Source organism: Crinia signifera, chromosome 2 (assembly GCF_055691185.1).
Source record: "Crinia signifera chromosome 2, ASM5569118v1, whole genome shotgun sequence".
NCBI classification, from domain to species: domain Eukaryota; kingdom Metazoa; phylum Chordata; class Amphibia; order Anura; family Myobatrachidae; genus Crinia; species Crinia signifera.
The window spans coordinates 14,747,169-14,759,920 of record NC_139218.1 but is presented as its reverse complement, the minus strand read 5'-3'; the positions used below and the strand labels follow the sequence as shown (position 1 = coordinate 14,759,920).

Here is a 12,752-nt window from a genome sequence, read left to right as displayed (position 1 = left end):
TTTAACTAGTTACACCACAGCTGTTTTCTGGCCACTTACACAAAATATTGTCCCTGATGATATAAAGAAGAGGCTGAAAAGCTCAGAAGAAAGTCAGAAGGACATAAAAGTGCTGTACAGTTAAAGTTGAACAAGGACAGGCAATGTACCAGTAAATATATTAAAGTCATCCGATGGTAGATAACCTTTACAGGTTTGTCACTTAACATTAAAATAAAATCACATTTATCAGTATGCACCTATTATTACACACGTGTGCATGAAAACGTCAGATCATCCCATAATACCAGAGGAGGTGTTACTCTAACACAAACCCAAATATGCATGGCATCAGATGGGTCACAATCAAGCTGCGCTAAATGCCATCCTCCGCCGGTAAGGAAAGGCTGGCGTATTTATCAGCACCTCTGAGACCAGGGGAGTGATATTTGCACAAAGCTAAGAAAACATTTCCCCGGGCCCAGATCAATCCTCCTGGTTAGTATTCCGGTCAGCTGGAAGTAAGAATGATAACAGACAAATGTGGTACCCAACGCTGGGTGATGATGCGGATGTAGACTGAGGTTGTGTCACGCATAATAATCACTCGTCATTATTATGCAGGTTCAGTGCTGGAGGATAACAGGCAAAAAAGCAGGTGCACTGGGTAGAGCATCGACAGCAACAACAACAGCCTGCCAACGGTTCCTTATATGGCGCTGACATATTCCATTGCGCTGTACAATTGGGAATGCAGTAATAAAACGTGAGCAGGCAGACAGAGAGAGAGGTCAGAGGGCCCTGCCCGCAGGCTTATGATCTATCAGTAAAACCGATATGTGCCCATCAGGATATATGTAGCTGTGACGCCAGAGATAGCAAAATATTCTTAAAGGTCACAGAGCAATGTAATAACATCGTAGGTCCTGCGTACAATACACGTGTTGCTTTGTGATTTGGTGACTTAACATAGAGGCGAAGGTTTTATTGCGCCAGGATAATCTTGTGCCACGGAGCAGACCCCCCCAGTGTATGCCACCTGTCTTATTGTGCCTGGCCTCCGTCACCTCTCGCCCTCCCCCTGTGGAATTACCAGAGCTTTATTAGCCTGCAGCTTCACCAACAAGAGCAAATGAGCCCCTGCATTGTGTGCGCGGAGTATTGCGAGGGGCGTCTAGCTCCATCTAACGATACCACACAATTGTTACCCGTGACAATCCACCTTTTATAGTGAAGCCAACAGAATGAAACATTTAGGGACGGGGGTACAATGCACCGTGGTGCCACCCGGGCACATGCCACAGACCCCTATTCTGCAATTATGCTGCAGGTAATAAGCAGCATCCAGCACCAAAACTCTGGTCATCACCCTATGGGCACCAAAGCCAGTTCTCAGGATTAGGTAACCTGTGGCACTCAGCAGCTCTGGGACTTGTGGTTCACCCCCCCCCCCCCCCCCCCCTCCCCAGGTTTCCCACTTCTACTCTGCTGCCACCTTGAGAGGAAATCTCAATGAGCAATTCAGTATTAAGCATCATTGACGTCAATGAGAGTTCGGAACATGGTGCGTTGAATGCCCGCTAGTGCCCATACAGCAGGGGAATTAAGCGTTCACATGGCACAGACTGATACCAAACACAAACCACGGGGCACAATGCCCAAACTGCTGTAACCGGAGAACAACATACAGGTTGGGGCATACAGTTCCCATATCGTACATAGAAGGAGGTGGCATACAGTTATACACAATACCATCGTCGCAATGTACTGTACCCACATTCTGCTGCCAACATAGGCAAAAACATCACAAGGTATACAATGCCACAATGCTGCCAACATGGGCACACATATCATAAGTATACAATGCCACAGTGGGAGCACATTAATAGTCAGGAATGTACAGCAATGGGTATACTGTGCCTACAAACAGTGTGCCAATAATGAGGAGACTGTGCCCATGCAACACCCTTTGTTCCCAGCCTGGTTAGCAACCCTACCAAGTACCAGCATGGTGCATATGGTGCCTACGTTTGCTGGCACCCACTGCCTAGTAACTGCAGGGTGATGCTGGGTTAAAGGGGTTAAACAGAGTACTGAGCCCCCCCACACACACACTGCCCCCAGACCAGTGCCCCCAGACCAGTGCCCAGCCTGGCACAGACACATGCCAGCCTGCAGGGGTGAGAAGTTGAATGCAGCACTTACCTATGGCACAGAGCAGAACCATGCCCCCCAGCATAGTGCCAGCCATGTCCCAGGGCTTCCATCCAGTGGGCACAGCACACACAGCCCGGCTGCCGCTGCTGCTGCTGCACCTGGCACCGGCTCCCTCCGCTATCTGACTGCGGGGTCTCCAGCAGAGGGATCAGAGCCGCTGCTGCTGCTGCTGGGAGCTTCCACTACGGCTGCAGCGAGGAGGGGGGAGGCAGCGGATCTCCCCCACTAACCAGCACATGGTACTTCCCGGGTACAGAGCTGCCCTGAGGCACGCGGCGGGCACCAGCTTTATACCCCTCACCCACGTCCACCCGAGCCTGGCGTTGCGGAGTCGAAGGTCTGATCAGTGCAGCAGCAGGTCCTTGTGTACTGTGCCACAGGTGATCACCAGGATGGGCACACACCTCATGCCCCCTCACCCACCCCAGCTGGGCACACAACCAATGCCCCCCTCACCCTCCCCAGCCTGGCATTGCACAGTCACAGATCTGAGATGGGCAGCAGCAGGTCCTTGTGTACTGTGCCACAGGTGATCACCAGGCTGGGCGCACACCCCATGCCCCCTCACCCACCCCAGCTGGGCACACACCCCATGCCCCCCTCACCCACCCCAGCCTGGCATTGCACAGTCACAGATATGTGTTGGGCAGCAGCAGGTCCTTGTGTACTGTACCACAGGTGATCACCAGGCTTTGCGCACACCCCATGCCCCCTCACCCACCCCAGCCTGGCATTGCACAGTGACAGGTCTGAGATGGGCAGCAGCAGGTCCTTGTGTGGTATGCCAAAGGTGATCACCGGGCAGGGCACACAGCTCATGCCCCCTCACCCACCCCAGCCTGGCATTGCACAGTCACAGATCTGAGATGGGCAGCAGCAGGTCCTTGTGTACTGTGCCACAGGTGATCACCAGGCTAGGTGCACACCCCACGCCCCCTCACACACCCAAGCTGGGCACACACCCCATGCCCCCTCACCCACCCCAGCCTGGCATTGCACAGTCATAGATCTGAGACAGGCAGCAGCAGGTTCTTGTGTACTGTGCCACAGGTGATCACCAGGCTGGGTGCACACCCCATGCCCCCTCACCCACCCCAGCCTGGCATTGCACAGTGACAGGTCTGAGATGTGCAGCAGTAGGTTCTTGTGTGGTGTGCCACAGGTGATCACCGGGCAGGGCACACACCTCATGCCCCCTCACCCACCCAAGCTGGGCACACACCCCATGCCCCCTCACCCAACCCAGCCTGGCATTGCACTGTTCACAGGTCTGAGATGTGCAGCAGCAGGTCCTTTTGTACTGTGCCACAGGTGATCACCATCCTGGACGCACACCCCATGCCCCCTCACCACCCCAGCTGGGCACACCCCATGCCCCCTCACCCACCCTAGTCTGGCATTGCAGTCACAGGTCTGAGATGTGCAGCAGAAGGTCCTTGTGATCGGTTGCTATGGGCAACATCTCTCACTTCTAAAATCTCACACTTTAGTACATGTACCCACTTGTGTGTATTTCTCCACTGAATAATATGGGTGGGGTATTTACTAACAGGTGAAAATGTGCACAGCAGTCAGTCATTTTACTTTCCTTGTACTGTGTAAGTTACAGCACTGTTAATAAGTAACCCGCCCTCCAGTACCTACTCCATGCAGCTGGGGGTGGGGTCTGTGGGGATAGTTACAGTTGGAATATGGGTACAGTGACATGCAGGGTACTCTGTCCCTAAGTGGGGTTAACTAGTGCTGCTGTCATAGCGGAGTGCGCTCCTGCGCTGTCTCCTCCCGTGTAGAGTGACGGGATGACATCACTATTACAGTATGCAGTACTTTCACGGCTCCCACGATGTGCATCGTACAGGGAAAAATCGCATTGCATCGCATGCAATCGCATAAGATTGCATACGATCTGATGCGATGCGATGTCATTTTTCACAGAAATTATGGACATGAGTTGACATCATGTAAAATGCACCCCAAATGTCATTTTTCACACTGTACCACCCCCACTATCAATGCCAACCCGAAGCGTGGCGAGCAGAGCGAGCCCGCGAGGGGCGGCGGTACGCGTCCTACGACCTTTTCATACCCCCACTATCCACGTCGGTGTGGAGTTGAGAATAGAAAGTGTGGCGAGCGCAGCGAGCCCCACGAGGGGACACGGATACCTGTGAAGACCGCGAGGGGTCACGGATACCTGTGAAGGTATCCGCGTCCGCTCGCCACACTTTCTATTCTCAACTCCACGCCGACGTGTATAGTGGGGGTATGAAAAGGTTGTAGGACGCGTACCGCCACCTACCGGGGTGGTACAGTGTGAAAAATGACATTTGGGGTGCATTTTACATGATGTCAACTCATGTCCATAATTTCTGTGAAAAATGACATCGCATCAGATCTCATGCAATTTAATAAAACATGCATAAAAACACAGGAAAAAACGCATCCCATCGCATGCCACTACATATGGCATGCGATTGCATGAGATGGGAGCCATGAAAGTACACAAGTATCCAGTATGCTACTGGGCATGCATGCAGTACTTACAGTAGCACCTCTGTGATTGACCTGTTATCACCACTGTGCCGGTTTACAGTTGTTACCCTTGTGTATACCACAGTTACCCTGCATTACCGCTGTTACCCTGCATTACCGCTGTCACCCTACATTACCGCTGTCACCCTACATTACCCCTGTTACCCTGCATTACCGCTGTCACCCTGCATTACCACTGTCACCCTGCGTTACCCCTGTTACCCTGCATTACCGCTGTCACCCTGCATTACCCCTGTTACCCTGCATTACCGCTGTCACCCTGCATTACCACTGTCACCCTGCGTTACCCAGGTTACCCTGCATTACCACTGTTACCCTGCATTACCGCTGTCACCCTGCATTACCCCTGTTACCCTGCATTACCGCTGTCACCCTGCATTACCACTGTCACCCTGCATTACCGCTGTCACCCTGCATTACCACTGTTACCCTGCATTACCGCTGTCACCCTGCATTACCCCTGTTACCCTGCATTACCGCTGTTACCCTGTATTACCCCTGTTACCCTGCATTACCACGGTTACCCTGCATTACCGCTGTCACCCTGCATTACCTGTTACACTTCATTACCGCTGTTACCCTGCATTACCCCCGTTACCCTGCATTACCCCTGTTACCCTGCATTACCCCTGTTACCCTGAATTACAGCTGTTACCCTGTATTACCACTGTTACCCTGCATGCATTACTGCTGTTACCCTGCATTACCTCTGTTACCCTGCATTACCATTGTTACCCTGCATTACCGCTGTTACCCTGCATTACCCCTGTTACCCTGCATTACCTCTGTTACTCTGCATTACCCCTGTTACCCTGCATTACCTGTTACCCTGCATTACCCCTGTATTACCCGTTACCCTGCATTACTGCTGTCACCCTGCATTACCATGGTTACTCTGCATTACCCCTGTTGGCCTGCATTACCCCTGTTACCCTGCATTACCCCTGTCACCCTGCATTACCCCTGTCACCCTGCATTACTCGTTACCCTGCATTACCGCTGTCACCCTGCATTACCCCTGTTACCCTGCATTACAGCTGTTACCCTGCATTACCGCTGTCACCCTGCATTACCGCTGTTAACCTGCATTACCCCTGTCACCCTGCATTACCGCTGTTACCCTGCATTACCTGTCACCCTGCATTACCGCTGTTACCCTGCATTACCGCTGTTACCCTGCATTACCGCTGTCACCCTGCATTATCCCTGTCACCCTGCATTACCCCTGTCACCCTGCATTACCGCTGTTACCCTGCATTACCTGTCACCCTGCATTACCGCTGTTACCCTGCATTACCACTGTTACCCTGCATTACCCCGGTTACCCTGCATTACCTCTGTTACCCTGAATTACCCGTTACCCTGCATTACCCGTTGCCCTGCATTACCCCAGTTACCCTGCATTACACCCTGCATTACAGCTGTTACCCTGCATTACCTGTTACCCTGCATTACCTGTTACCCTGCATTACCGCTGTTACCCTGTATTACCCCTGTTAACCTGCATTACCGCTGTTACCCTGCATTACCTCTGTTACCCTGCATTACGCCTGTTACCCTGCATTACTGCTGTTACCCTGCATTACTGCTGTTACCCTGCATTACCTCTGTCACCCTGCATTACCGCTGTCACCCTACATTACCCCTGTTACCCTGCATTACAGCTATTACCCTGCATTACCGCTGTTACCCTGCATTACCGCTGTTACCCTGCATTACCTGTTACCCTGCATTACTGCTGTCACCCTGCATTACCATGGTTACTCTGCATTACCCCTGTCACCCTGCATTACCTCTGTTACCCTGCATTACCCGTCACCCTGCATTACCCCTGTCACCCTGCATTACCGTTGTTACCCTGCATTACCTGTTACCCTGCATTACCCCTGTTACCCTGCATTACCTGTTACCCTGCATTACCTGTTACCCTGCATTACCGCTGTCACCCTGCATTACCTCTGTTACCCTGCATTACCCCTTTTTTCCCTGCATTACCCCTGTCACCCTGCATTACCCGTCACCCTGCATTACCGCTGTTACCCTGCATTACCTGTTACCCTGCATTACCCATGTTACCCTGCATTACCTGTTACCCTGCATTATCGCTGTCACCCTGCATTACCGCTGTTACCCTGCATTACGGCTGTCACCCTGCATTACCCCTGTCACCCTGCATTACCGCTGTTACCCTGCATTACCTGTTACCCTGCCATTACCTGTTACCCTGCATTACCGCTGTCACCCTGCATTACCTGTTACCCTGCATTACCGCTGTCACCCTGCATTACCCCTGTTACCCTGCATTACCTGTTACCCTGCATTACCTGTTACCCTGCATTACCGCTGTTACCCTGCATTACCGCTGTTACCCTGCATTACCACTGTTACCCTGTATTACCACTGTTACCCTGCATTACCGCTGTCACCCTGCATTACCGCTGTTACCCTGCATTACCTGTTACCCTGTATTACCCCTGTTACCCTGCATTACTCTGTTACCCTGTATTACCCCTGTTACCCTGCATTACCGCTGTTACCCTGCATTACCGCTGTTACGCTGCATTACCCCTGTTACCCTGCATTACCCGTTACCCTGCATTACCGCTGTTACCCTGCATTACCCCTGTTACCCTGCATTACCCGTTACCCTGCATTACTGCTGTCACCCTGCATTACCATGGTTACTCTGCATTACCCCTGTTGCCCTGCATTACCTCTATTACCCTGCATTACCGCTGTTACTCTGCATTACCCCTGTTACCCTGCATTACCCCTGTTACCCTGCATTACCACTGTTACCCTGCATTACCTGTTACCCTGCATTACCACGGTTACCCTGTATTACCACTGTTACCCTGCATTACCGCTGTCACCCTGCATTACCGCTGTTACCCTGCATTACCTGTTACCCTGCATTACCTGTTACCCTGCATTACTCTGTTACCCTGTATTACCCCTGTTACCCTGCATTACCGCTGTTACCCTGCATTACCACTGTTACCCTGCATTACCACTGTTACCCTGTATTACCACTGTTACCCTGCATTACCGCTGTCACCCTGCATTACCGCTGTTACCCTGCATTACCTGTTACCCTGTATTACCCCTGTTACCCTGCATTACTCTGTTACCCTGTATTACCCCTGTTACCCTGCATTACCGCTGTTACCCTGCATTACCGCTGTTACGCTGCATTACCCCTGTTACCCTGCATTACCCGTTACCCTGTATTACCGCTGTTACCCTGCATTACCCCTGTTACCCTGCATTACCCGTTACCCTGCATTACTGCTGTCACCCTGCATTACCATGGTTACTCTGCATTACCCCTGTTGCCCTGCATTACCTCTATTACCCTGCATTACCGCTGTTACTCTGCATTACCCCTGTTACCCTGCATTTCCCCTGTTACCCTGCATTACCTGTTACCCTACATTACCACTGTTACCCTGCATTACCGCTGTTACCCTGCATTACCTGGTACCCTGCATTACCACTGTTACCCTGTATTACCACTGTTACCCTGCATTACCGCTGTCACCTGCATTACCGCTGTTACCCTGCATTACCTGTTACCCTGTATTACCCCTGTTACCGTGCATTACTCTGTTACCCTGCATTACCCCTGTTACCCTGCATTACCGCTGTTACCCTGCATTACCGCTGTTACGCTGCATTACCCGTTACCCTGCATTACCGCTGTTACCCTGCATTACCCCTGTTACCCTGCATTACCCCTGTTACCCTGCATTACCCGTTACCCTGCATTACTGCTGTCACCCTGCATTACCATGGTTACTCTGCATTACCCCTGTTGCCCTGCATTACCTCTATTACCCTGCATTACCGCTATTACTCTGCATTACCCCTGTTACCCTGCATTACCCCTGTTACCCTACGTTACCATGGTCACTCTGCATTACCGCTGTCACCCTGCATTACCGCTGTTACTCTTGTGTATACCACAGTTACCCTGCATTTCCGCTGTTACCATTGTGTATACTGCTGTTACCCTGTATTACCACTGTTACCCTTGTGTATACCACTGTTACCCTGTATTACCACGGTTACCCTTGTGTATACCACTGTTACCCTGTATTACCACTGTTACCCTTGTGTATACCGCTTTTACCCTGTATTACCACTGTTACCCTGTATTACCACTGTTACCCTGCATTACCCCTGTTAGCCTGCATTACCGCTGTCACCCTGCATTACCCCTGTTACCCTGCATTACCGCTGTCACCCTGCATTACCCCTGTTACCCTGCATTACCCCTGTTACCCTGCATTACCACTGTTACTCTGCATTACCCCTGTTAGCCTGCATTACCCTGCATTACCACTGTTACTCTGCATTACTGCTGTTACCCTGAATTACCGCTGTCACCCTGCATTACCGCTGTTACCCTGCATTACCGCTGTTACCCTGTTTTACCCCTGTTACCCTGAATTACCGCTGTCACCCTGCATTACCCCTTTTACCCTACATTACCTCTGTTACCCTGCATTACCGCTGTTACCCTGCATTACCCCTGTTACCCTGCATTACCCCTGTTACCCTGCATTACCACTGTCACCCTGCATTACCCCTGTTACCCTGCATTACCGCTGTCACCCTGCATTACCGCTGTTACCCTGCATTACCTGTTACCCTGCATTACCTGTCACCCTGCATTACCCCTGTTTCTCTGCATTACCTCTGTTACCCTGCATTACCCCTGTTACCCTGCATTACCCCTGTTACCCTGCATTACCACTGTTATGCTGCATTACCACTGTTACCCTGCATTACCCCGTTACCCTGCATTACCCCTGTTACCCTGCATTACCGCTGTTACCCTGCATTACCCTTGTTACCCTGCATTACCCCGTTACCCTGCATTACCATGGTCACTCTGCATTACCACTGTTACCCTTGTGTATACCACTGTTACCCTGTATTACCACTGTTACCCTTGTGTATACTGCTGTTACTCTGCATTACTACTGTTAACATTGTGTATACCGCTGTTACCCGGCAATACTACTGTTACCCGGTATTACTACTGTTACCCTTGTGTATACCATTGTTACCCTGTATTACCACTGTTACCCTTGTTTATACCGCTGTTACTCTGCATTACTACTGTTAACATTGTGTATACTGCTGCTATCCTTGTGTATACCGCTGTTACCCGGCATTACTACTGTTACCCTTGTGTATACCGCTGTTACCAAATCAAACCCGCAATCCTGGTTAATGACTCCATTTTACATTCCACTGGTACTTAATATAACCAAACAGGTCTCACCAATAATAGGTAATGAGGCCCAGTACCGCAAGTGTGAAGTTGTCACGCTAGATGACCACCAAAACGACTTTGGTGGAATAAAGGTAGCTGGATGGATGTAGTGCATGGGCATAAACCAAACCAACATAACATAACTCCTAAGTAAAGGCGTGGAGTCAATCTTGCCAGCTGTCTTCCCCAGAGACCCCAGCAAGGATGTTTTAATTTTTGTTGCATCTGAAAAGCAGGTGGCATCCCTTTGCAAGGAGTACCCATGGTTGGATTAGATCATGGCAGAAGGGTAGAGACTGAACGGGAGTTTCTGCAGGCGAGGCTTAAACCAGGAGCACTAGAGCAACAGAGGTTACTCTTGGACTTGGCGGATAATTACTTGAACCGGGGATGCCAGAATAACTTAAATAGCATTTGGACTTGGTAAATTTGACTTGATCCGGGGATGCCGGCAAGGTGTAAACCGAATCTGAATACCAGAAAGTTGGGGGTTTAAACGGAATCAGTGGCACCGCAGCAGGGGTGTGGCAGGACTCCCATCCTCAGGCTGTAGAGAAGGTTGTTCTAATCCAGAGGATGGGTTATAAACCACTGCTAGGACAGTTATTGATCAGGAAACTTAGCAGAGGTCAGAAGAGAGCTATTGGTCACAAATTGTCAAGTGACAAGTTGCCGTCTTTGACCCCGACCCACCAGACTTTACCAGCTGAATTCACTGAATCAGGCTGTCACGACCACCATCGCTGCTACCCATGCCTCCCATACTATGGTTACCTCTGAGGCTCCATGATGCTCTGTGCCTGTTTGGGCCTTGCTGGACACACAGCCTGGAGTATGCTGCACATGCTTCCTGCAGGCTGGGAACTGTCGCCGCCCCTAGGCGGCAGCCATCTGGTTTCTCCAATGGGACTGCACTGCCAATCAGCTCCAACCAATTGCAGTGCAGCCCTCCTGATAAATACTGACTGACTAGGTCTAGGAGTGAGTCAGTACAATGATGTCCTTCCCTAGACATCTGACTCCCTCCTGCTGACAGCGCTGCTGCCTGCCAGGTATCTCCAAGAGGAATCCTTCTGCTTGCCTGCTGTACTCGACCATCCACCTGCAGGACCCTGCTGCCGTCTCTACGGTCCGGACAAGGTTAGCCCCCCAAAGGGGATCACCCTTTTCCTCACCTGACGGTCACTTCACCTGCAACCCTCCTGGTCACAGTTATTCAGACCTGCTATTATTCCTTCCGGATTCCAATCGTCCAACTGTCCAATCTTTCATTCAATTCTTCAATCATCAATCCAATCATCTTTCCAAGTATATTCTTCAGTTCGATTATTCAAGTTTACGTTTATTATCCAATCTACACTTCAAGCCATCTTCAGATATCAACCTCGTGCTCCACCCACTACGAACTTTACAATAACTTTTATATATCATTGACTTTGGTTATCGCATATCTTCCGTATTACCTTTGTGCCACTATTCATCTCCTGTATTACAGTATCTTTATTAAACCTGGTTTTCTTTTATCCAATTGCATCACTCCCTTCTGTCGTTTATGCAAAAACCTTACATCAAGGCACCTAGCCTCCGTTACACTCCAGCTGGTGCCACTGCTAGCGTGACAGTTTGTACTGACTCTATGGATCCAGCATCAGGTCAGGAGAAAGGAATGGCTTCTGTTCAACAACTTGCGGGCCACCTGGATCACCAGGAAGCTGCCCAGGTGCATGTCTTTCGTGCCCTCCAGGACCTGTCTAAAAGACTGGACAACATACAAACCAGTTTGAATCAAGGGTCAACTCCTACATCGGCGCCATCGCCTAGACCCACAGTTTCGACGACAGAAGTCACAGCTCATCTCCAGTTACCTACCCCAACCAAATTTGATGGCAACCCCAAGAACTGTAGGGGTTTTATAAATCAATGCGAAATTCATTTTGAACTCCAGTCTTCGTATTTCCCTACAGACCGGACCAAAGTTGCATACAGATGTAGCGGGATTCATCTTTGCAGGGGATGGTAATGGCGACGCCAGCCGCCATCCCCTGCCCTGCGCCATCTGTATGCCGGAAGGGGACGCGCACGCACGAGCTGCGTGCGCGTCCCCTTCCGACGGTGCTGCCCTCGGTCGCCCGGTGCCCACACCGGGCAACCGCACCCCCCCGCAGTGCCCTCGGGTCCCCCCCAGCCCCCTCGAGCGGGAGGCGGACAGTATTGCGTCCGCCTCGCCGCCCGGATACTGGGACGCACGCGCGTCTCAGTCAGATGGAGCGCCGTGTTGCTGGCGGATCGCCAGCAACACTAAGGCCGGCTACATCTGTATGTAATATCGCTACTTACCGGCTCAGCCCTCAACTGGGCATCTCCTCTATGGGAAAAAGCAGACCCCTTGCTGTCAGACTATGCTCGATTCATCAGTACTTTCAAAATGATCTTCGATGAGCCAGGTCGAATTAGCTCTGCTGCCACTGAGATATTGCGCCTACGTCAAGGTTCCAGGACAACCTTCCAGTGGGTCAATACCTTATCCAGTTTCCAGATCCAGTGGGTCAATACCTTATCCAGTTTAAAATCCTGGCAGCTGAGTTGGCATGGAACGAGGAGGCTTTCCTCGCAGCCTTCCTGAACGGCCTCGCCAACAAAATTAAAGACGAACTAGCGGCTAGAGACCTGCCCTCCAAGTTGGAGGATCTAATCTCCTTGTGCACTAAGATCGACCTAA

General features: G+C 51.0%; 1 protein-coding gene across 5 annotated transcripts in view; it reads right to left on the bottom strand.

Moving 5' to 3' along the window:
* Window positions 1–2,363, bottom strand: part of ILDR2 (immunoglobulin like domain containing receptor 2) — a 189,852-nt gene extending 187,489 nt beyond the window's left edge. For 3 of the 5 annotated variants that reach the window (XM_083171601.1, XM_083171603.1, XM_083171600.1), the window contains exon 1: window positions 2,185–2,360. In XM_083171601.1, coding sequence (XP_083027727.1) covers window positions 2,185–2,230 — 46 coding nt within the window. In that variant the 5' untranslated portion in view covers window positions 2,231–2,360. Of the gene's footprint in view, window positions 1–2,184 lie in introns of all 5 variants that reach the window. The other 2 variants (XM_083171605.1, XM_083171602.1) reach the window with 2 other exon arrangements.
* Between the last annotated feature and the right edge of the window lie 10,389 nt (window positions 2,364–12,752).